This window comes from Salmo trutta, chromosome 4 (genome assembly GCF_901001165.1).
Source record: "Salmo trutta chromosome 4, fSalTru1.1, whole genome shotgun sequence".
Lineage (NCBI taxonomy): Eukaryota > Metazoa > Chordata > Actinopteri > Salmoniformes > Salmonidae > Salmo > Salmo trutta.
The window spans coordinates 63,787,235-63,812,600 of NC_042960.1; the positions used below are offsets into that span (position 1 = coordinate 63,787,235).

Here is a 25,366-nt window from a genome sequence, read left to right on the forward strand (position 1 = left end):
CTCAGAGTAGTGGTGCTGATCTAGGATCAGGTCCCCTCTCTATGTAATATTATTCATTGGGATTTAAAAAGGCAAACCTGATCATAAAATCAGCACTCCCTATTCTAAGATGTTTGATAGATAGCCATAGCATTTACAAAGAGATAACACTTACCCTGGGAGGGTAGCAGGTGACTGTTCTAACCAATCTCTGGTTGAATTCCCCTAACAAGTTGAAGTGTTACAAAAAAAATTACAGCTTTATTTTCTGAAAACATATTGAATTTAAAACAATTACACACATTACAATCCATCACAAAGTCAGAACCTTCAATTATTTAAATGAGCGGCTGTAATTTATAACTCCACAACATGTGAAAATGCCCATTTAGTTTCATTTACAACCATTATCCATTATAAGAGTTGCATCACTCTGGCCTGTGGTACCCCCTTTGGGTCCCTCTGTGACCTTCACTTCCTGTTTGAAGTTCTTCCACAGGGGCCACTGACCTGGTGCCTTACAGGACCCCTTGGCCTTGGCTGCAGGGGGCTGCTTGGGTGCTGGCCCTGCTATGGTGTCCAGGGTGAAGCTCTGCCTGAGGACCTGCTCTAGCGTGGGCCTGAGGGCACCATACAGCCTCTGCAGTGCCCGCACATCCTCCAAGGCATTATGCACCTCGTAGGAGATGCCAACCACTATCCGAACAAGGTTTTCCTGCCGAAAACTCTGGAGTCCACGTCCCTTCAGAATCTCTCGCGCCAACGGGAGCGTGTCCAAGCAACCAGAAACTGCTAACTGGAACTCAGCTTTAAGGTCAAACTCGTCAAGCGCTCTAGCTAGCACAGGGCAGTCGAAGTGACGGATATTGTGACCAACGACCATTGGGCGGTCCAGCATGCGCAAGAAGGCTATGAAGGAGACTAGGACTTCTTTGAGGGAGTTGGTCAGGACAGGGCAGCGATGGTGGTAGAGCCTGTGCCTCCGGACTCTGAAGCCTGTGACCTTGGCGGCTCCACGCTGCATCCGACATCGAGGGACAGTGTAGAGGTTCAGGGAGTGACCCCCACTTACTGCAGCCAGCTGGATGATTTCACAGCTCTGACCTGTTGGAATGACAAGCATTACAAACACTCAATCAGTTATCAAGACCACGGTAGACCGTATAGAAATGATTGAGACGTTCACATAACATTAGGTTAGTGATTTTCAGTCCCGGTCCTGGAGACCCACAGGGGTTGCAGGCTTTTCTTCCATACAGAACTACACACCTGATTCAAAGTTCATTCAAATCAGTGATATTCTTTGATTCTATCTGTGTTAGTTCTGGGCTGCCTGAGACAAAAGCCTGCTGCAGACCTGCCAACCTTGTCCAACGTTTTAGAGTACCAGATGCGCGCGGCAAATTGGAGATTCAACTGGCAGGCATAGCACGTGTTGGGGTTCTTTCCCCCCCTGCACGCTCGTGCGCACGCTGTTTGTGAGTCTGATCGCAATTATAGAATTGTACCAAATCAAGTCTATACAAGGTTGGAATACCTTGACAGCATTCCATTTACACATATGGTAAAAGTCATTAACAAGATGTAATTACAAAGAACACACAAAGGACCTTTATTCTTGGAGTTTTTTATTGTATTTCATTAAAACAAATAATAACAAGTTATTTGTTTAGGTACAAAATGTACCAAATGTCTAATCCACAATATTTATTTTTAAATTCTGATATAAGAACAAATGTTTGAGCAGAGCATCAGTATCAAATAAACATGTTCTCCATAATAAAAAGGAAAAAGCTATGATTAGAAACAATGGGTGAGAACAAATCTTCCGGAGACCTTCAAATGTTCAGGAAATGATTTCTTAGACAGATTTGCCTGGTAGTTAGCAGATTTAGCCTTACGCAGCAGAGCATCCGGGTAGACTTCTCTATGACAAACAGTTCCTCTGGTAATAGAAACCTTCTTGGTAACGAGGGCACTCAGCAGGTCTGTACTGAGGGAGGCTCTGTACTGGGTTTTGTTCTTGGTAACGAGGGCACTCAGCAGGTCTGTACTGAGGGAGGCTCTGTACTGGGTTTTGTTCTTGGTAACGAGGGCACTCAGCAGGGCTGTACTGAGGGAGGCTCTGTACTGGGTTTTGTTCTTGGAAACGAGACTGAGTATTTGTTCCCAGTCTGCATTGCTGTGGAATATGACCAATATCCCCAGGAGTAGACCAGGCTGCCCCCTCCCTTTTCATTGTGCTGATTTCTCTGCAGGTCTGATCCGTGCGCATGTTGACCAGACTCTGCTCAAAGGTTGTTGCCTGATAGAGTCTAAACTCATCTTCCACCAGATCAACAGAGGTTCCCTCTGGAATAACGCAGGGAAAGCGTGCCATGAACAAGTTGAGGGATGACAACTTGGCAGTCTGCCTGTTGGCAATGTCAGCAACCACTGCATGCTGGAGGAGCACATCTCCAAATGGAAATTTCAGCAACATGTAGTCTACTGCAGAAGAAAATACGTTTCTGACATCTGGACATCTGCATAGAAGGCTTCCTATGTAGATGCGGGTGTCCTGGCCAATGGACAGCTCCTTGTCAGGAAGCTGGTTTTGTCTCTCCAGGTAGAGTGTAGGCTTGACACCACTACTCGTTTCTGCCATCATGGTAGTGACAGTGTCTGGCTTGTAGAAGGACAACATTAGTTTCTGCAGTTGCATCTCTAAAGTTGACAGCAAAATTTTTATGCACGGCTCCTCTCATTGCAGAATCAGATTTCCGACATAAAAAAATTGCTATGGCTCTCTGTAAAAAGTACGCATAGATTTTTGATACCGGATCTGTGAGAAATTGTAGGACTTTCTCAGGATTTGTAAGATCTTTTGGTCCTTTTTCTTTCTTTTCTGCCTTTTGTTTTGCCACTTTGTCCCCGATATCCCTTTGCTTGAACAGATACTGAGAGTCAGGTCGAAGGTTTTGTCAGTAGGTCCACATTTGATGGAGGATGGCGTGACTTTGCTTCCAGAGGAGCCCGGTGGGGGATCGGGGGAGCCCGGTGGGGGCTCGGGGGTGCCCGGTGGGGGCTACGTAGAGAGTCAGCTGGGGGCTTGAGCCGTGGCATTGGCAATGTGGTGGTGGAGGCGGCAAACCTCTTGGGCTGCCTAGCAGAGGGCTCAAGTGAGGAAGAGGATGTGGCTGTTGTGGTGGAGCTTGGGGGCACAGTGGTCTTTCTCCGATACCTCATCATTGCTGCAGAAAGCGGTTGATACACTGGCCAAGGGACAACCATCTTGTAGATAACAGCTTCAAAATCTTCCTGACATCAGTGTCACACAGGATCTGTAGGTCACGCAGAGAAGCCTTTCTCTTGCTACTCTTGTCGAGATAGTAAAAGATGGTTTACGAGAAAGTCTTCAGTATTAACACTGAGCTGCCTCGACGCCCTCTCTGCAGCTATGTGTATCAAATGGCAGGCACAACCAATCAAGTACACATTTTCATTTTGGGTCTTCACAAATTCTGCCACCCCTTTTCCCAGACCTTGTATGACAGCAGCATTATCCACTGCAAAACTCACACAATTGGACCACGGAATGCTCCTCTTCTTCATTTCAGTGTCAATTATGTCAAATACAGCTCTTCCTGTAGACTCTCTCGATTCACATAGCTTAAGCAATAACACTACTTCCTTGCCGATACATGCATCAAAGAGCCGTACTAAAATCGGATACATTTTGACATCCTCCATGTCGGTACTGCCAACGGTAGCCAGGCTGAAAGGACACCTCTTCATTGCCTCTGTGATTCCTTGCTCATCATCAAGGGCCAGTCTTTTGATGTTTGCAGTCTTCGTCCTGGCACAGCCATACTGCTTTGTGATGTCACCGTCGGGAAGCATCTTTTGAAAAAGTGGCCCTGCATGGTCTGCCACACAACAGCAGGTTGTGTTCAACAATATATGCAGTAAAGAGAGTTTCAGCCTAGATTCTTATTTTATTTAACTAGGCAAGTCAGTTAAGAACAAATTCTTATTTACAATGACGGCCTACCGGGGAACAGCGGGTTAACTGCCTTGTTCAGGGGCAGAATGACAGATTTTTACCTTGTCAGCTCGGGGATTCGATCCAGCAACCTTTCGACTACCCGCCCCATCGAATCCCCGAGCTGACAAGGTAAAAATCAGTCGTTCTGCCCCTGAACAAGGCAGTTAATCCACTGTTCCTAGGCCGTCATTGTAAATAAGAATTTGTTTTTAACTGACTTGCCTAGTTAAATAAAAGGTTAAATAAAAAATAAAATCACTGGCTTGGTAGGAAAATGTTGCTATAGCTGGGGTTGATGCTGTAGCTGCCAGTAGCTTCTGATGCTTTTTCCCATCCACACGATGTCTACAATCTAAAAGTGAAAGAGGGACCACATTGTACAATAAATTGAGGGGGAAATTAATAGGCCGTGGCTGTATTCTTTTATCATGATCCATTTATTCAAATCATTCACTAATATGGGCAAAAGTAATATTATGCCATATATCTTTGGATCAAATCATTTAGCATCCTTATATGTAAGCACTTACCTGACCTTCCTTGATGACTGATGTCGACATCATACTTGCACAAAGTATACAATGCATGATATGATAGCTTGGATTGCGTCAGGCATGACCACTTCTGAGGCGCGTGTACTCTGCTTTTTTTTGAGTTCGGGGTTACTGCTGCTGCTCTGTCTGTTTCCTCACTCTCGTCTTCTGACAGCTTTACTGACTGGCTGCAATAACAATGAGGGGCAGACACTGGGTAGCTACGTCCAATGATGATGGATTCATCTCCATGTCCGTTGACAAAAACTCCGCACATGTCTGTGTGTTGCAGCTCGTGAATCGGGATGTTAGATTTACTCAGTGGATTTATTTTGTATTAAAATGTAAAAAAAGATATAGAAAATAATCGGATCTCGTACCTGCGTACATGGACAGAGAATTGCGTAGCTGGTACGCAAAATGCGTGCATGTTGGCAGGTCTGTTGTTGGTCCCCAGAACCAGGACAGACTGATCACACTACTATGGTGAATTAATATCAACTGCCCTACACGATTATATTGAATGATTATGAAAAAACGTAAACGTTGGCTTTGATTGAAAGTTGATAAACATCGCGCCAACGTTGGTTCTTCATACACTGTTGCAAGAGTAAAAGTAGGGACCGCCACCAAACTGCTACAATGTATCAACAACACTACAGGTAATGTAGCAAGAATATCGAGTGACTGACCAAGTCCTGTTGTCTCCAAGTCAAAGAAAACCAAACTTCGGCCAGAGCTGGTGGCCACAACGAGGGGATTGTTCTCATTTTCCATTAGTTCTCATCACGTCTATGAATCAAAAAGAGAAAAATGTTGTGAAAATGCAGAGCTCAAGCTGACGATTTACTATAGATGTGCCGTGAATTAAATTGAGAGCAAACAATTCGCCAGAGACAAGACAATGAAACAATAAATATTACTAGACCAAAGATTTTCGTTATTTTGCTTTGATTCTTACCATTCTATTTTGGGGCTATTCAGCGGGTGTCGGAAATCCCAAACCTTGGGCATTAGTACAGTGAGGGAGGAAACTCTAGAAAGATTTGTATAACTAAACCATTGTTCTAACTGTGACAACGTCTTCTTCTGTTTCTTCTTCTTGTGCGTCTCATGGCGGACCACATCCCAAAAAAGGTGTATTGCTGCCACCAACTGGACGGGGTTGAAAAAACAAGGTCAAAATAAAATACTATTTTATTCGTCACATGTTTCGTAGACAAAAGGTGAGGACTGACAGTGAAATGCTTACTTACGGCCCTTCCCAACAATGTAGAGAGAAAGAAATTAGAGAAATTACAGAAAAGTTAAACACGTAATAATGAAAGTATTAATAGATACACAATGAGTAACGATAACTTGGTTAAATACAAGAGGTATGAGTACCGTGTCTATACAAGGGGTACGAGGTAATTGAGGTAAATATGTACATATAACTAGGGGAAAAACAACAGATAGTAAACAGTAGCAGCAGTGTATGTGATGAGCTAAAAATATATTTTTTCAACAAGGGGTCAATGCAGGTAATCTGGGTTGCTATTTGGTTAACTATTTAACTAACTATTTATCAGTCTTATGTCTTGGGGGTAGAAGCTGTTCAGGCTCATGTTGGTTCCAGACTTGGTGCACCTTTACCGCTTGCCGTGCTGTAGCAAAGAGAACAGTCTGTGGCTTGGGTGGCTGGAGCCTGACAATTTTTAGGGCCTTTCTCTGACACCGCCTGGTATAGAGGTCCTGGATGGCAGGGAGTCCTAGTCGGACATTCCAAAAAACGTTGCTTCATGGTTCCAACCACAATTGCAACACTTCACATTCTTCTCACTTTCACAACACATGAGATAATCTCTTCCACAACATAATTAATGAAATCGCCACCTGACAATTTACCTTGACCCCCCCCCCCTCCCTTTTGTACACTGCTGCTACTCACTGTTAATTATCTATGCATGGTCACTTCACCCCTACCAACATGTACAAATTACTTCAACTAACCTGTACCCCCGCACACTGACACGTTACCGGTGCCTCCTGTGTATAGCCTCGTTATTCTTATTGTGTTACTTTTTATTATTACTTTTTATTTTAGTCTACTTGGTAATTATTTTCTTAACTCTTCTTGAACTGCACTGTTGGTTAAGGGTTTGTAAGCAAACATTTCACGGTAAAGTCTACACTTGTATTCGGCGCATGTGACAAATAAAGTTTGATTTGATTTGACACGGACGTCTATGCTTTTCCCTTCTGCAGACACCTTTCAATTCAAGGGGCTTTATTGGCATGGGAAACATATGTTTACATTGGCAAAGCAAGTGATATAGATAAACAAAAGTGAAATAAACAATAAAAAGTGAACAGTACATATTACACTCACAGAAGTTCCAAAATAATAAAGATATTTCAAATGTCATCTTATGTATATATACAGTGTTGTAATGATGTGCAAATAGTTCAAGTAAAAAAGGGAAAATAAATAAACATAAATATGAATTCATTATGGATCTGGGTAATCTGAGGGAAATATGTCTCTCTAATATGGTCATACATTTGGCAGGAGGTTAGGAAGTGCAGCTCAGTTTCCACCTCATTTTGTGGGCAGTGTGCACATAGCCTGTCTTCTCTTGAGAGCCAGGTCTGCCTACGGCGACTTTTCTCAATAGCAAGACTATGCTTACTGAGTCTGTATATAGTCAAAGCTTTCCTTAAGTTTGGGTCAGTCACAGTGGTCAGGTATTCTGCCACTGTGTACTCTCTGTTTAGGGCCAAATAGCATTCTAGTTTGCTCAGTTTTTTTTGTAAATTCTTTCCAATGTGTCAAGTAATTATATTTTTGTTTTCTCAGGATTTGGTTGGGTCTAATTGTGTTGCTGTCCTGGGGATCTGTGGGGTGTGTTTGTGTTTGTGAACAGAGCCCCAGGACCAGCTTGCTTAGGGGACTCTTCTCTGGGATGATGGAAGGTTTCTACTTTCTCAAGTGACCACTCTAACAATGGAAATACATGCCCTCAAAGATGGAAGGCAGGCGGGAGGAAGCGAGAATCAGGTCGGACCATTCTAGCCAATGAGAGGGAAGATATACGTGTGTGAACAGACCATAGAGATAGATAGAGGACTCCTTTTTGTATCTGTGCCATTATAGTGTCTGTGACAGCATGGGAAGCGCCATTGAGGCTATCTCCATTTTAAAGTTGTACATTTTCTTCTTCATTGGCTTATTGCTCCCAACTCATAGGAATCTCCACCAGTTCACTACTTTAACATGGTGTAATCCCTCAATGTCCATGCTAAAACAGGTTACATCCAGGCACAACTCCGGTATATATATTTTCAATCATTTTTATTTAACCTTTATTTAACAATAAAAAGTTGGTGTTTTTTCAAAGTTGACGAAATGCCACTTACACCCACTTATATCAGTGCATTCATAACAACCTAACCATTACGAAATAACCGTTTTAATTTTAAAAAATATGAAAAAATTATTCCCCCAAACCAGTTTCATTTACACATACGAACAACAATTTACAGACAGACTCACAAATAATGACTCCATCTCATCTGCCCAGACTCGCATGCTCACACCTCCATCCCCAGTGCCTGGCCACACCTCCATCCCCAGTGCCTGGCCACACCTCCATCCCCAGTGCCTGGCCACACCTCCATCCCCAGTGCCTGGCCACACCCCCATCCACAGTTCCTGGCCACAGCTCCATCCCCAGTGCCTGGCCACACCTCCATCCCCAGTGCCTGGCCACACCTCCATCCCCAGTGCCTGGCCACACCTCTATCCCCAGTGCCTGGCCACACCTCCATCCCCAGTGCCTGGCCACACCTCCATCCCATTGCCTGGCCACACCCCCATCCACAGTTCCTGCATTATTGTTTGCCACATGGCCTTAAATTGTACCAATTTGTTTTTCTTGGTCGCCCATGCTATTACAATATTTCAATAATAAATCATTTTATTTTTCCCATTGTGTTAATGATGCCGGATTGATTGACTTCCACATTTTTAGTATACGTTTTTTTTCAAGGTGAGTGATGAGAAACGAATCGTCCAGCCCATTGGGCATCTCACTACACCCCCATATGCCATCTTGAGATATGCAGACAGACAGATTAAATGTATGTTTACATTGTGATACTTCTGACAGCCAACTTTCTAGCTCCGCCCATCACTTTTGGACTTTATTAGCATTCCCAGAAAGCATGGATCATTGGGAATGAGTCATTGTCATTGGTGAATTTTGTCTTGTGTATAATAAATTCTATACATTAGTTTATACTGGATTAAGCATACATTTTCGATAACTGTAATTTCATTAGTTATGCTTCAACATTCCCTCCATCTTGTGCCAACATAAGTTATTTTTAAGTCTTGGTTCCAATAGTTTATATTTTGTTTCTAAGAGATTGTCAGTTGGATTGGCTCTCTGCAAGGTTTTGTATATCTTACCTATCATATGATCATCCTTTTCTGACTCAAATAAGATTCCCTCAAGGTTTCTCTGATGTCCAAAAGATTTCAAACAGAATTTCTGTGATATGAAACTTTTAAATTGCATGTATCAATCCAAAATTGCTTTTTAATTCTGTCATTGACCAATTTATCTGTGAATTCTGAAAAGCTATCCTAGAATTGTTCCATAAAGTTGTTTTTAGGGAGTGATATTGGTTCATGTAGAATACATTTCATTTTCTTCCATGTTGTTATATTGTTCTTAACTATGAAGTTGTTAATGTTCTTAGCTTTTCCTTTGAAAATATACACATAATAAGATTCTGGGAATGAGCATATCTTCAATATGTACCCGTTGTTCCTCTTTAGTGCTATGTGAGAAACTCGGGGAAACGTTTTGGTTGGACAACTCATTTCAGCTTGAAAAAAAATATAAAAATGTTTTTTAATAAGTTAAGGTAGCTAACGTTAGCTAGCAATTACATTTACGAAAAACGTAATGCTACATACATGGCTACCAGTAAGTAACTTTGAAAGACACAGCTCGCAGTGAGTGAATAAAAAAAAAAAATCATAACTGAAATTCCTTACTGCTATCTCTGCAGATCATGACTAACGTCCGATAACTCAAACGATGTCTTGAGTGGCACCTTTAGAAACCCCCACTTCTCCTTATATGGTTCCTTTAGAAACGACCACTCCTTTCGAAACACACGTTTTTTCCTGACAGATGCACTGAGAGATGATATCGCAGCTGGACCCTGAAAAGCGCAGTCCACTAATGAGTTGACCCCTCTCGACCTGAAATGAGTTGTCCAACCAAAACGTTTCCCATATAGCACTATTAATGTTATTGAGAAGCACAGAATCCCTTAGGTTTGACAGATTTATTTAGATTTTATCCCGTTTCCATCCATCTGAATAGTCAGTAGTTTCTCCAAGGTCGGCCCATTTCTTCATATATGTTTACAGTGGAACCAAGAACACAACTAAAATCCTAAACCTGTTTCAGACTTTATTTAATAACCATTTTAAAATATAACAATTTTATAAAGCATGATTAAAAAAAAAAGAAATTACACGCTACCACATGATTATTGTTTGCTAAAATTGTACATGACAATATATACAGTTACATTTTCTTATTTTTATATTGTGGATAATATCATCCGCAAAAGTACTATATGCACAGGAAAGACAAGGGCACACAAAAAACCTGCGCGTGTAATAAAATATTATTATATGTTTGTTTTTTTACAGATGCTTCCCTCGATCAGAAAACCCTTCTAGTGTATGGGTTAGAGGCATGTTGCAGGGGGAAGGTGTGACGGCGCACCAGTTCCTGGCTGGGACTCCATTTTTGATAGAGCTCCTGCAGGGCCTTGACATCCTCCAAGGCGTTGTGAGCATCGTACGTCTTCTTGAGGAACACCCTCACCATGTACTCCTGAGAGTACTTGGCCAGTTGGGATGGAAACATCTCCTTACTAATCCTGAAAGTATCTAGGAAACCAGACACCACTTCCTGGAACTCGTGCATCAGGGAGAATTCCCTCAGAGCCCTGGCCAGCACGGGGCAGTCGAAGCGCCGGGCATTGTGGGCCGCCAGCAGGGGCTTGTCGAAGGAGCGGAGGAAGGAGATGAAGGAGGTGAGGGCCTCCCTGAGGGGGATGGTGTCCACCTGTCGACCGTTTAGGAGGAGGGTCCGGTGGTCCCTGACGGTGAACCCTGTGACCCTGGAGGCCTCGTCCGTCATGTTGCAACGAGGAACAGCGTACACGTTGAATGTCCTCTCCCCGCTGATGGCCGACAGCTGGATGATGTCACACATGGATGTGTCTATGGAGGTAGATGGAGATTCCGTCACATTTAAAGGACAGTACCGTTTACCCTTATGCCCTGTTAAACTCTATTCACAGTTGGGTTAAGGTTAGGAGGGGTTAGGGTTATTGGTTAGTAGGTTTAATACTTGCCAGTATTGTGACAAGGCTGGATTCACATGTAAAATATGAACAAAGGTGCTAACTAAAACAAAGTGTGCCTCGGCTGTCCCTGTAGGAGAAGACGTTTTGGTTCTGTGTAAAAAACATTTATGATTAATGTAGCACCTGTATTCTAATAGATGTGGAATTTTGACCCGAGGTAAATTGCAGGTAAATGGAACATAATTCCCTTTTTAATGCACTTTTTTTCCCTACACTTATTTCTTGAACTTAAGCATGAGATGATGCTATTCACCCGCTATTGGTTTGGGGTGGAGATCAAATGAATGAAGGTGGTGGAGGAGGTGTGTCCACAGATACACCGTATTCTGACCTTGACTTCATTACTTCATAATTCCACCACCTTTACACACGATGAATAAAGTCGAGGAAACTGTCTGTTCCAAGTGGAATAATATCTACTTTCCTTTTTTCCCCAATAGAAATAACACCATTATCCATGCACTGTAATTTACTAATTGATAAGAGCTATTGATAAGAGCTAGGTAAATGATTAAGCCATTTGGATAAGGGCATTGTAAATATAGCCTTATGATCGCTGGAGACAAATGTGAAACCAGTCATATGGCAGCAAACAGAAGCATATCAACATATCACCTTTTCCACTGTGACGTTTATGAAACAAAAATATAAACACAATGATTTTACTGATTTACAGTTCATAAGGAAATCGATCCATTGAAATACATTCATTGGGCACTAATCTATGGATTTCACATGATTGGAAATACAGATATGCATCTGTTGGTCACAGATACCTTTAAAAAAAAACTTATGGGTGTGGATCAGAAAACCAGTCTATCTGGTGTGACCATTTGCCTCATGCAGTGCGACACATCTCCTTCACATAGAGTTGATCAGGCTGTTGTTTGTGGCCTGTGGAATGTTGTCCCACTCCACTTCAAAAGCGGGAACTGGAACACGCTGTCGTACACGTCGATCCAGAGCATCTCAAACATGCTGGTGAGTATGCAGGTCATGGAAGAACTGGGACATTTTCAGCTTCCAGGAATTATGTACAGATCCTTGCAACACTTTACATGTTGCATTCATACTTTAGTTCAGTATAATTGTCTGGACTTTTCACAGTATTTATTTTCTCCAATTTGTATCATGCTAAATATTAGCCACTATACACACAGTACATTTATAACTGTCTCTTTAGTGTTAGTTTCCTTACATTTATAACTGACGACTGTACAGGACCGTTATCCTCACCGTTCCATGGTTAGGGAGGAAGTAGTATTATTTGGGTAGATTTATAGGACTACTGTTCAACCCCTATTGTACACTTATCTCACCTTCCAATATTTCAAGAGTTGAACAATTGAATATGGCAACTTTCAGCATGAATCAAAACACAATTTTTGATTCACCATTATATTTTGTTCGTAAAAACTTTCCAATTTTTATTTTATTTGTATTGTTCATGAATACTTTCCGAACCCTAAATACAAGATCAGAGTATTTTTTTAATCTGTCAAGAAGACGAATATGCGTGTTTTTACGTGGCTTTCTTTAATCCAGGCTGTATCACATCCAGCCGTGATTGGGTGTCCCATAAGGCGGCGCGCAATTGGCTCAGCATCGTCCGGGTTTGGCCGAGGTAGGCCGTCATTGTAAATAAGAATGTGTTCTTAAATGACTTGCCTAGTTAAATAAAGGTAAAATAAATAAATAAAAAAATAAAAAAATTTTATCCCTAATATTCAGAACCATTCCATATATTATAGTATATGAGTCTGTCGATACAAATTCTAATTAAAGGTACACCAAAGTTAAAGGGATGGCTTTAGATAAATAAACCCTACTGAATAAAAACTCCACATGAAAATCTGATGGCCAGCAAGTGGGAGGGTTGTCAGCGGTTGAATTACATTTATTCAACACGCAAGGGAACCAAACACCTACATAAGTTAAGTCTGAATACCAGCTACTGAGAAGTGCATAGGAAAGGCGTACATTTTCTAAATCTGAATCGGGCCCATAGTGTGCAGTTCATAATAATACCTTATCATAATACCAGCACAGGCTCATGTGTCGTGTTGCTCTATTTCCAATGGCTTGTTAAGGCTATGTTGATTTTTGCTATTGTGAATAAATAATATGGTTTATTGATGATAAATATGAGAATATGAGAACATAGCTATCCTGGACCATCAGGTGAGCCAGTAGATATTGCACAACATCAGGAACTCGTTTTCACACATCACTTTCGTTAATAGAGAAAGCAGGGATCAAATTGTCACTCTATTATTAACATCCACGCATATCTTTGTCACAAATATGCTTTAAAAGTAGTCCAAAGAAAGTTCCTGAATTGTAATGTATACAGGGTTTCTTAGCGCTAACATTTACAATACTTTGTGTGTATAGTCTACTACTAAAAGGGGAAATGCAACAACAACAAAGCAGTTATTACCAGTGGTTTAAAGTACTTAAATAAAAAATACTTTAAAGTACTAAGTTGTCTTTTAGGGTATCTGTACTTTACTTTACTATTTATATATTTTTTACAACTTTTACTCCACTACATTCCTAAAGAAAAGAATGTACTTTTTACTCCATACAATTTCCCTGACACCCAAAAGTACTCAGCAGGACTGAAAAATGGTCCAATTCACACACTTATCTAGAAAACATGCCTTGTCATCTCTACTGCCTCTGATCTGACCGACTCACTAAACACAAATGCTTGATTTGTAAATTATGTCTGAGTGTCGGAGTATGTCCCTGGTTATCCTTAAACAAACAAAAAAATTAAATCACGGAAATTGTACCGTCTGGTTTGCTGAAGGAATTTTTAATTATTTATACTTTTACTTTTGATACTTAACTATACATTTAGCAATTACATTTACCTTTGATACTTAAGTATACTGTATTTAAAACCCAAATACTTTAAAGACTTTTACTCAAGTAGTATTTTACTGGGCGACTTTAACTTTAATCATGGATTATTAAAGTATCTTTACTTTTACTCAAGTATGACAATTGGGTACTTTTCCCACCACTGGTTATGACCCTCAGACTACTGTAAGTCTACTACATCAATTTTTATTATAGAGGCTTTTAACATAAAACAGTAAAGCACTCTATCAACCTAACAATATTAAAAACAAGGGTATATATTTTGTACAATACCTAATCCGGTAGTCTCCAAATCAAAGAATACTATGGTATCACCAGACACTGCTCCCATACCCTGGATAAGCAAAGTACAGTTAGTCAAATTAGTACCATTAATCAATGTATGATATCTTCGTTATGAATGAATGACTTTACTTTCAGTGTTTAAAATAATAGCAATACTCTCCGAAACCGTTTTTTAAACAATCGTTTATCAATGATATAAAATCAACAACTGAGCAACGGAATATGATCTTACCAAAGAGGACTGCATAACGACGTCGAAGCTGTCAAAATCCTAAATAGTCTCTCAAATCATCCTGTCTGCCGTCGAATGAAATACCCTTTTATATTATAGTGACTCGTAAATAATAGTTTATTCAGGTGGCCCATAAGGGATGGGCCACAAGGGATGGGCCGGTGGTAAGAGCGAATCGATACTTATATAAAGTTACTTTCGTTTCAGGCATTGCTTATTCAACATTAAACAATTTAAAAGAAATGCGTTTCTTGAATGACTCATTGTGACATTGGTATAGAAAAGGGCTAGAGGGAAGTGAAGAATAACAACCGCAGTCAGATGACTATTTTCAGAAGGATTTCGTCAACACAACGAACAAATGTAGAATATTCCACACCGTTCGCCTGGTTTCATTCTTTCTGCTGGAGTGACTCGTGATCAGACCCGTCATTCTGGGCAGTTTTTGTATTTTTTTGGGGGGGGGGTTGCCCGTTTTGCTTGTTATTTTGGCATTAATACTTGTCACATATCAGTTTGCAAACAATGTAAAATATATTATTGAATTAATAAAGCCGCATACACACATGGTCTCTTTTTGGTTTTCTTGAGGAAGGCAGCTCCAACATGCAGGTGTTTCAGCATAGATCAGTGATTTCTGTTGGGCGAGCCAGAAATAAATAGGAGCATTGCGCTGTGATTGACTCAGTGTTCTGCCTGGGACACTATGTCATCACGAAGTTTATGTCCTTAGTAAGGGTAGACATCTAGAATTTCGGCCCTTGTGTCCTGCCATAGTTTGCGGTCCAAACATTTAAAAGACACAACCTCGTCCACTTACCCTCGCCTTATGCCCTTGGGGAAATGCCCATCGCCATCTTGGTGGGTGGCCCAAATAATTAGCAAAGCAAGGGAAGTTTGCAGCCCCTCAGCCCTCGTTTTTAGTCGGCTTTGAGAGTGTACAATTATGTTCACTCTGGGGCCTGAAACTCCACATAACTGTATTCGCGACGATTGTCCATCCACTAAGAAAAGTCAGCGAAAACGTAAAAACAACATCAATGGAGAAGTCAACATATAAGTGGAAGTAAAAAAACGAATGCAAATAAGTTACACATTTTTATAAAAAACAAAAATAATATATTTTTTTTAAAGTTAGAAATTTTGCTACTACATAAAAAGTAAATATGTTTTTGGTTATCTTTTGGAAATTGTAGAAATAAAACATTTTCCTCTTCAGAAGATCCAGCTAGGCAGGCTAACGCTAGTTAGCTAATTCATTTGCTAGCTGTCATTCAGTAGATGTATATTAATAATTATATAGTTAATATAAGTAGACATGCACTCATAATTGACTGTAGTGCATATAAATCACCCACAAGCTACGGTCGGCTGAAAATACAATCATCGTGGGATAAGCGAGTGACGAATTTCCGGCAAAGGGTGGTCCATTTAAAAATCGTTCCTTCCTCCATCACCCGTTGCCCTGTAAGTGTATACTCGTCAGACGTCATGGCACGTCATCAGAAGTGTCCACTTAATTTGAGGGCTGAGGGGATAGGGTGTGTCTTTTAAGTGTTTGGACTACACCCATAGAGTTATATTACAAGGGGAACTTCCAAGGTAAAAATGCAGGGTTGTGTTCATTAGGGCACACCATTAGCAAAAACAAAAACATCTGTGGGAAGTTCAGATAGTGCCTCCATGTTTTTTTTTGAGCCAAGAAGGCTCAAGGTCATTGGCCACAGATAAAATGACATCAAATCACGTTATATGTACAGTAGCTTTGATTGGACTGATCATGTCAACATCTTATTTTCAAGGTCTTAGCTAGCAGTCATCATGAATCAAGTCGACAATCTACTGGCAAATCCTTTTTAATCCTTGTCATATGAAAATAAATTATAGATAAAACGTATCGGTGCTCATCGACCATTGGACATAAAGATTATACAAGTTGGAAATCGCAAATTCAACAATGAGTCGTTTGGAAGGAATCAGTGACTAACTGCAAGCAGTGCAAAGCAACCAGTTGCCTGCTATTCAATGGAGTGTTTGCATGTAGGTAAACAACAGCTGGTGCACGATATCTAAGGAAGTCTCAAGGTTTTGCTCGCCTGAGGTAGAGTATCTCATGTATCTCATGATAAGCTGTAGACCACACTATCTACCAAGAGAGTTTTCATCTATATTTTTCATAGCTGTCTACATACCACCACAGACCGATGCTGGCACAAAAACCGCACTCAGTGAGCAGTATACTGCCATAAGCAAACAGGAAAACGCTCATCCAGAGGTGGCGCTCCTAGTGGCCGGGGACTTTAATGCAGGAAACTTAAACATGTTAAACATGCAAACAGAGGGAAAAAAATTCTAGACCACCTTTACTCCACACACAGAGATGTGTACAAAGCGCTCCCATGCCCTCCATTTGGCAAATCTGACCATAATTCTATCCTCCTGATTCCTGCTTACAAGCAAAAATTAAGGCAGGAAGCACCAGTGACTCAGTCTATAAAAAAGTGGTCAGATGAAGCAGATGCTAAACTACAGGACTGTTTTGCTATCACAGACTGGAACATGTTCCGGGATTCTTCTGATGGCATTGAGGAGTATACCACATCAGTCACTGGCTTCATCAATAAGTGCATGGATGACATCGTCCCCACAGTGACCATACGTACATACCCCAACCAGAAGCCATGGATTACAGGCAACATTCGCACTGAGCTAAAAGATAGAGCTGCCGCTTTCAAGGAGTAGGACTCTAACCCAGAAGCTTATGAGAAATCCCGCTATGTCCTCCGATGAACCATCAAACAGGCAAAGCGTCAATACAGGACGAAGATCGAATCGCACTACACCGGCTCCGACGCTCGTCAGATGTGGCAGGGCTTGCAAACTATTACAGACTACAAAGGGAAGCACAGCCGAGAGCTGCCCAGTGACACGAGCCTACCAGACAAGCTAAATAATTTCTATGCTCACTTTGAGGCAAGTAACACTGAAACATGCATGAGAGCATCAGCTATTCGACTGTGTGCTCACAGGTCAACATTCACAAGGCCGCAGGGGCAGACGGATTACCAGGACGTGTACTTCGAGCATGTGCTGACCAACTGGCAAGTGACTTCACTGACAATTTCAACCTCTCCCTGTCTGAGTCTGTAATACCAACATGTTTCAAGCAGACCACCATAGTCCCTGTGCCCAAAAACACTAAGGTAACCTGCCTAAATGACTACGGACCTGTAGCCCTAACGTCTGTAGCCATGAAATGCTTTGAAAGGCTGGTCATGGCTCACATCAACACCATTATCCCAGAAACTCTAGACCCACTCCAATTTGCATACCGCACCAACAGATCCACAGATGATGCAATCTCTATTGCACTCCACACTGCCCTTTCACACCTGGACAAAAGGAACACCTATGTGAGAATGCAATTAATTGACTACAGCTCAGTGTACAACACCATAGTGCCCTCAAAGCTCATCACTAAGCTAAGGACCCTGGGTCTAAACACCTCCCTCTGCAACTGGATCCTGGACTTCCTGATGGGCCGCCCCCAGGTGGTAAGGGTAGGTAACAACACATCCGTCACGCTGATCCTCAACACGGAGCCCCTCAGGGGTGCGTACTCAGTCCCCTCCTGTACTCCCTGTTCACTCATGACTGCACGGCAATTCACGACTCCAACACCAGCATAAGTTTGCTGATGACACAACACCGACAACGATGAGACAGCCTATAGGGAGGAGGTCAGAGACCTGACCGTGTAGTGCAAGGACAACAACCTCTCCCTCAACGTGATCAAGACAAAGATGATTGTGGACCACAGGAAAAGGAGGACTGAGCACGGCCCCATTCTCATTGACGGGGCTGTAGTGGAGCAGATTGAGAGCTTCAAGTACCTTAGCGTCCACATCACCAACAAACTAACATGGTCCAAGCACACCAAGACAGTCATGAAGAGGGCACGACAAAACCTATTCCCCCTCAGGAGACTGAAAAAATTTGCCATGGGTCCTCAGATCCTCAAAAGGTTTTACAGCTGCACCATCATGCGCATCCTGACAGGTTGCATCACTGCCTGGTACGGCAACTGCTCTGCCTCCGACCGCAAGTCACTACAGAGGGTAGTGCGTACGGCCCAGTACATCACCGGGGCCAAGCTTCCTGCCATCCTGGACCTCTATACCAGGCAGTGTCAGAGAAAGGCCCTAAAAATTGACAAAGACTCCAGCCACCCTAGTCATAGACTGTTCTCTCTGCTACAGTACCGCACAGCAAGCTGTACCGGAGCGCCAAGTCTAGGTCCAAGAGGCTTCTAAACAGCTTCTACCCCCAAGCCATATGACTCCTGAACAGCTAATCAAATGGTTACCCAGACTATTTGCATTGCCCCTCCCCCCCACACGCTGCTGCTACTCTCTGTTATTATCAATGCATTGTCACTTTAATAACCCCACCTACATGTACATATTACATCAATAACCTCGACACTGGAGCCCTCGCACATTGACTCTGTACCGGTACCCCCTGTATATAGCCCCGCTATTGTTATTTACTGCTGCTCGTCAATTATTAATTATTCTTATCTCTTACTTTTTTAAAGGAATTTTCTTAAAACTGCATTGTTGGTTAAGGGCTTGTAAGTAAGCATTTCACTGTAAGGTCTACCTACACCTGTTGTATTCGGCGCATGTGACAAATACAATTTGATTTGATGTTTAAGTGAGCACATCACAAGCCAAGGTGAGTCCAAAAATGTATTGTATGCTGCTGCATAAATGATGTAATATGCCAGGGAGATATGTATACTGTAGCTAAGAAAGTAACAGTAAGTGTATGATGTGTATTAAGCTATTAGTTAGTGGCCCATGTGCCTGACCCGAATAATTTAGTCTATTTTCACCTCTTAATTTCACTTAATGTTACTGTTCTGACTCTGTGGTGCTACACATGGAGCCTATAAACAGTTTTTTAAGAAAAGTCATCATCTAATGTTGTAAGAGGTGTCATTGTCTGCTTATATGCCCCCTTTATTTATTCTATGGTTCTGACTTGATGTACAGGGGAAATACTGTAAGAGCAGCCCATGTTTGTCACGACTCCTACCGAAGGTGGCTCCCCCTCCTGCTCGGGTGGCGCTCGGCGGTCGTTTTCACCGGCCTACTAGCTGCCACTGATTCCCTTTTTGTTTTCCCTCTTTTCGTTATTAGGTGCACCTGTTCTTAGTTGGGCTGATTAGCGGGCTTTATTAGCCAGTAGGCCCGCCTGGTCTTTGTGCGGGATTATCTTCATTGTATGCTGTGCGTGGTTACACATTTTTCAGTGGTGCGTATGTTTGCGCAAGCTGTGTTTTGTCCCTTGTGTTTGGGGCACTTTGGTTTGTTGTGCGCTGTTTGGGTTGGCTTGTTGTTTGGTCAGTGTGCCTATTAAAGCCATTACCCTGAATCGCTGTTTTCCTGCACTTGATTCCTCGTCAGAAAACACCCACGCCTTACAATGTTCTGAATTCTGTCGCTGTGCATTTCAAAAGTGCTGAACACAGTTATATTGACTACGTCCGTCGTCGCTTGCTCATTAATGTCTTAATCGAAGTTACGGAATGCCTCTTATCCGCTCATTGTTCCCTTATGCCATAGTTTGTACATCTCAATTGTCATTAGAAACCACATTTGTTTAAGGAAGTCAGCCATATCGGCTATGTTTTTCTTTAAAGGCAGTAAACAAGGCTGAATTAATTGTTTTGCTGCCAGACAAGGCTCAGCTGTTAGCCGTGGTAAGGATTCACTCCAGGGTGCTGAAAAGAAAGCTCTGCTGTTGGGACAGCTTTATGTAGGCCCTAACAGTTTGTGGGCACCGCTTGTCGCTGTTATAGTGCAATTAATGTATTGTTTAGTGTTGTGTTGTTTTGTAGTGTCTTTGCTGGTATGTGTCTTTGCTGGTATGCATCTAAGCATTTTTTGGGGAGTTTGCCCCACCAAGATTTACAAGCTAAAATCGCCACTGCTCGTGATGCATGTTTTTACCATACAAAGAAAGCACAGTAGTCTATATCCAAATTATAGACTTTCATGTGACAACGAATCATAATACTTGTCTGATATATTCAACCATATTAATGCGATTTTAATAATTGAGTGACTTGGAAAATCTAACTAAATAATTTTGCAGGAAAACAGTTTGGCTTTCTTTAATAAGCCTATTGATTTTTGTTTTAACAATCATAGACATATACAGTACCAGTCAAAATTTTGGAAAAACCTACTCATTCAAGGGTTTTTCTTTATTTTGACTATTTTATACATTGTAGAATAATAGTGAAGACATCAAAACTATGAAATAACACATATGGAATCATGTACTAACCAAAAAAGTGTTAAACAAATCTAAATATATTTTATATTTGAGATTCATCAAAGTAGCCACCCTTTTCCTTGATGACAGCATTGTACACTCTTGGCATTCTCTCAACAAGCTTCATGAGGTAGTCACCTGGAAAGCATTTCAATTAACAGGTGTGCCTTGTTAAAAGTTAATTTGTGGAATTTCTTTCTTTCTTAATGCTTTTGAGCCAATCAGTTGTGTTGTGACAAGGTAGGGGTGGTATACAGAAGATAGCCCTATTTGGTAAAAGACCAAGTCCATATTATGGCAAGAACAGCTCAATTAAGCAAAGAGAAACGACAGTCCATCATTACTTTAAGACATGAAGGTCAGTCAATCGGGAACATTTCTAGAACTTTTAACATTTCTTCAAGTGCAGTTGCAAAAACCATCAAGCGCTCTGATGAAACTGGCTCTCATGAGGACCGCCACAGGAAAGGAAGACCCAGAGTTACCTCTGCTGCAGAGGATACGGTTATTAGAGTTAACTGCACCTCAGATTGCAGCCCAAATAAATGCTTCACAGAGTTCAAGTAACAGACACATCTCAACATCAACTGTTCAGAGGAGACTGCGTGAATCAGGCCTTCATGGTCGAATTGCTGCAAAGAAACCACTACTAAAGGACACCAATAAGAAGAAGAGACTTGCTTGGGCCAAGGCACACGAGCAGTGGACATTAGACCGGTGGAAATCTGTCCTTTGGTCTGATGAATCCAAATTTGAGATTTTTGGTTCCAACCGCCGTGTTTTTGTGAGACGCAGAGTAGGTGAACGGATGATCTCCGCATGAGTGGTGCCCACCGTGAAGCACGGAGGAAGAGATGTGATGGTGCTTTGTTTGGTGACACTGTCAGTGATTTATTTAAAATTCAAGGCACACTTAACCATCATGGCTACCACAGCATTCTGCAGAGATACGCCATCCCATCTGGTTTGCGCTTAGTGGGACTATCATTTGTTTTTCAACAGGACAATGACCCAAAACACACCTCCAGGCTGTGTAAGGGCTATTTGACCAAGGAGAGTGGATTGAGTGCTGCATCAGATGACCTGGCCTCCACAATCACCCGACCTCAACCCAATTGAGATAATTTGGGATGAATCGGCCCGCAGAGTGAAGGAAAAGCAGCCAACAAGTGCTCAGCATATGTGGGAACTTCTTCAAGTCTGTTGCGAAAGCATTCCAGGTGAAGCTGGTTGAGAGAATGCCAAGCGTGTGCAAAGCTGTCATCAAGGCAAAGGGTGGATATTTTGAAGAATCTCAAAATGTAAATATATATTGATTTGAACACATTTTTGATTACTAGATGATTTCATAGTTTTTGATGTCTTCACTATTATTCTTCAATGTAGAAAATAGTAAAAATAAAGAAAGACCCTTGAATGAGTAGGTGTGTCCAAACTTTTGACTGGCACTGTTGTTTTATCTTGAAAATGAAGAATAAATGTTACAATAACTGCCCCTTATATACACAACTCTGTCCAGAGTAGAGCAAAAAAAAATAAAAAATACAATTGCTCAAGTCTTTTTTTGCCTGTAAAAACAACTGAACATGATTAATATAATAATATATAAGGAGTCATACACAGGATAATATATCCTTTTTATAACAGGCATTTACACAATGTACACTCAAGCATGATCATAAATACAACATACATACGGTAAAAAATAAAAAGAACACAAGAAGACAACAACAACAAAAAAGCAGAGAACTGCCTTCCAGTGATAGGTACATTCACTTTAGCAGGACACCATTGGCCAATGTTAGCCTTACAGGGTGTACAAATACCATCTTAGTTTAGCTTGTTGTTGTTGTTGACCAGTAGGAATAGTTATTCTTCTCCCACACTGCTCAAAAACCCACAGAACACCTGTTTCAAACTGAACTTCCGAGTGCTGTTTCTGACAACCAGGGTGGTATTCATTAGGGCACACCATAGCAAAATGCTTTGCAACGTAGAAACGAAAACAAGCAGTTGGTAGTCAATTCCGGTAGTCCCTGTCTGTTTCAGGATGTTTTCTTCAGTTTGATGCCTAATGCATATGACTCCGGTTTGGTTGTGACTGGTTGTGGGTCCCGCTCCCTAAAATACCACTATGATTTGGAATTTCCGTCACTCCACCCTAATAGTAGACCACAAGCAGCAAGTCCTGTCTACCTGTTTCGGACAGAGTGGGAAATCCGGATGTTACAGTTTAAGAAGAGGCAAGCTTGTGACAAACACATAGGCAACCCACATTCCCTATTCATTATGATGACTATTCTGCAATCAAGTCCTACCCCTTGCCCATGACAAGACCGTGATTGTGTTGTTTCAAATACGTGCTTGTTGTAAAGCATGGGATGGCAAGTACAGTACAGTAACGGCAAGATATTAGAAGACTAATTTAACCCCAGGTTAATCACTGGTGAGACAGACAGACAGACAGACTCTCTATATGACACACAGGATATTGCACAGTATAGAGAGTGACAGAGAGAGTATAGAAGTATTTTTCAGAGTACCAGAGATAGTCGTCTGTCTGTTTAATCACACTGGACGGTTGAAACTGATGGCCTTTTCTATGTGAGGTGTTTAAATACACATTGAGCTCAGAGTAAATGTATGGAAAGGTTCACTCATATTTGAACCAATGTAAACACCTAGGAAGGAAGAGTCAGAGGGGAAGGATTTGGCTGGCACAAAGGATGTATGGGACACATACAGTGCATTCGGAAAGTATTCAGACCCCTTGACTTTTTCGACATTTTGTTACGTTACAGCCTTGTTCTAAAATTGATTACATTTTTCCCCCCTCATTAATCTACATACAATACCTCATAATGACAAAGCAAAAACATGTTTTAAGAAAATTTTGCAAATGTATATAGAATAAACAACGGAAATATCACATTTAAATATTCAGACCCTTTACTCAGTACTTTGTTGAAGCACCTTTGGCAGCGATTACAGCCTCAAGTCTTCTTGGGTATGACTCTACAAGCTTGTCACACCTGTATTTGGGGAGTTTCTCCATTCTTCTCTGCAGATCCTCTTAAACTCTGTCAGGTTGGATGGGGAGCGTCGCTGCACAGGTATTTTCAGGTCTCTCTAGAGATGTTCGATTGGGTTCAAGTCCAGACTCTAGCTGGGCCACTAAAGGACATTCAGAGACTTGTCCCGAAGCTACTCCTGTGTTGTCTTGGCTGTGTGCTTAGGGTCATTGTCCTGTTGGAAGGTGAACCTTCGCCCCAGTCTGAGGTCCTGAGTGCTCTGGAGCAGGTTTTCATCAAGGATCTCTATGTACTTTTTCCGTTCATCTTTTCCTCGATCCTGACTAGTCTCCCAGTCCCTGCCGCTGAAAAACATCCCCACAGTATGATGCTGCCACCACCATGCTTCACCGTAGGGATGGTGCCAGGCTTCCTCCAGATGTGACGCTTGGCATTCAGGCCAAAGAGTTCAATCTTGGTTTCATTAGACCAGAGAATCTTGTTTCTCATGGTCTGAGAGTCCTTTAGGTGCCGTTTGGAAAACTCCAAGCGGGCTGTCATGTGCCTTTTACTGAGGAGTGGCTTCCATCTGGCCACTCTACCATAAAGGCCTGATTGGTAGAGTGCTGCAGAGATGGTTGTCCTTCTGGAAGGTTCTTCTATCTCCACAGAGCAACTCTGGAGCTCTGTCAGAGTGACCATCGGGTTCTTGGTCACCTCCCTGACCAAGGCCCTTCTCCCCCGATTTCTCAGTTTGTCCGGGCGACAAGCTTTAGGAAGAGTCTTGGTGGTTCCAAACTTCTTCCATTTAAGAATGATGGAGACCACAGTGTTCTTGGGGACCTTCAATGCTGCAGTCATTTTTTAGTACCCTTCCCCAGATCTGTGCCTCGACACAATCTTGTATTGGAGCCCTGGGGACAATTCCTTCGACCTCATGGCTTGGTTTTTGCTCTGACATGCACTGTCAACTGTGGGACCTTATATAGACAGGTGTGTGCCTTTCCAAATCATGTCCAATCAATTGAATTTACCACAGGTGGACTCCAATCAAGTTGTAGAAACATCTCAAGGATGATCAATGGAAACAAGATACACCTGGTCTTAATTTCGAGTCTCATAGAAAAGGGGCTGAATACTTATGTAAATAAGGTATTTCTATATTATTATTATTTTTTTATTATCGAACATGTCTAAAAACCTGTTTTCGTAATTTTGGGGTTATTGTGTGTAGATTGATGAGGGGATAATGATTTATTTCATCTATTTTAGAATAAGGCTGTAACGTAACAAAATTGTGGAAAAAGTCAAAGGGTCTGAATACTTTCCAAATGAACTGTAAATCTCAGAGGACTGTGTGTGTGTGTGAGAACCAACCACACACACACGCACACACACACACACACACACACGCACACACACCACCTCTTGGTACAGATAGCATTTCTTCTAAGATGACAATAGTGTCAACTATAACACAACAATAGTAATGCACAATTTGTTTTACCCCCCCCCCCCCCCCCCTCTCCAAAACAAATCGAGCCTTGATTTGGTTACTCTTAACACAGACGTTTCAGAAAAAATGTAGGATCAAGGTAAAATCAACGTAGAATTGTGGGGGAAC

General features: G+C 41.7%; 2 protein-coding genes across 4 annotated transcripts; both read right to left on the reverse strand.

The window, feature by feature from the left end:
• Positions 1 to 212: 212 nt before the first annotated feature.
• plex9.2 (PML-like exon 9.2) lies at positions 213 to 9,743 on the reverse strand. 2 transcript variants are annotated; one of them, XM_029751750.1, is made up of 4 exons: positions 9,587 to 9,743; positions 5,501 to 5,694; positions 5,232 to 5,331; positions 213 to 1,083 (listed from the first exon to the last, which is right to left on the reverse strand). In XM_029751750.1, the coding sequence occupies exons 3-4, from the start codon at positions 5,314 to 5,316 to the stop codon at positions 374 to 376; spliced, it is 795 nt and encodes a 264-aa protein (XP_029607610.1). In that variant the 5' UTR covers positions 5,317 to 5,331; positions 5,501 to 5,694; positions 9,587 to 9,743; the 3' UTR covers positions 213 to 373. The 2 variants fall into 2 exon arrangements, with proteins under 2 accessions (XP_029607610.1, XP_029607609.1); XM_029751749.1 differs by having other exon boundaries at positions 4,537 to 5,331.
• A 254-nt stretch (positions 9,744 to 9,997) lies between these two features.
• On the reverse strand, positions 9,998 to 15,349 carry LOC115192854 (uncharacterized). Of its 2 annotated transcripts, none has more exons than XM_029751752.1 (3): positions 15,207 to 15,349; positions 14,143 to 14,203; positions 9,998 to 10,834 (listed from the first exon to the last, which is right to left on the reverse strand). In XM_029751752.1, the coding sequence occupies exons 2-3, from the start codon at positions 14,198 to 14,200 to the stop codon at positions 10,269 to 10,271; spliced, it is 624 nt and encodes a 207-aa protein (XP_029607612.1). In that variant the 5' UTR covers positions 14,201 to 14,203; positions 15,207 to 15,349; the 3' UTR covers positions 9,998 to 10,268. The 2 variants fall into 2 exon arrangements, with proteins under 2 accessions (XP_029607612.1, XP_029607611.1); XM_029751751.1 differs by lacking the exon at positions 15,207 to 15,349 and adding an exon at positions 14,387 to 14,726.
• Between the last annotated feature and the right edge of the window lie 10,017 nt (positions 15,350 to 25,366).

What these genes read in the sequence shown, in the direction of transcription:
- plex9.2 (XM_029751749.1), bottom strand. Translation starts at nt 4,816, where the DNA reads ATGTGCGGAGTTTTTGTCAACGGACATGGAGATGAATCCATCATCATT. An exon ending in CAGTCATCAAGGAAGGTCAG is followed by an intron (nt 1,084 to 4,536) that starts GTAAGTGCTTAC and finishes TCATTCCAACAG; the next exon opens with GTCAGAGCTGTGAAATCATC.
- LOC115192854 (XM_029751751.1), bottom strand. An exon ending in TTTGGAGACTACCGGATTAG is followed by an intron (nt 10,835 to 14,142) that starts GTATTGTACAAA and finishes CTACCTCCATAG; the next exon opens with ACACATCCATGTGTGACATC.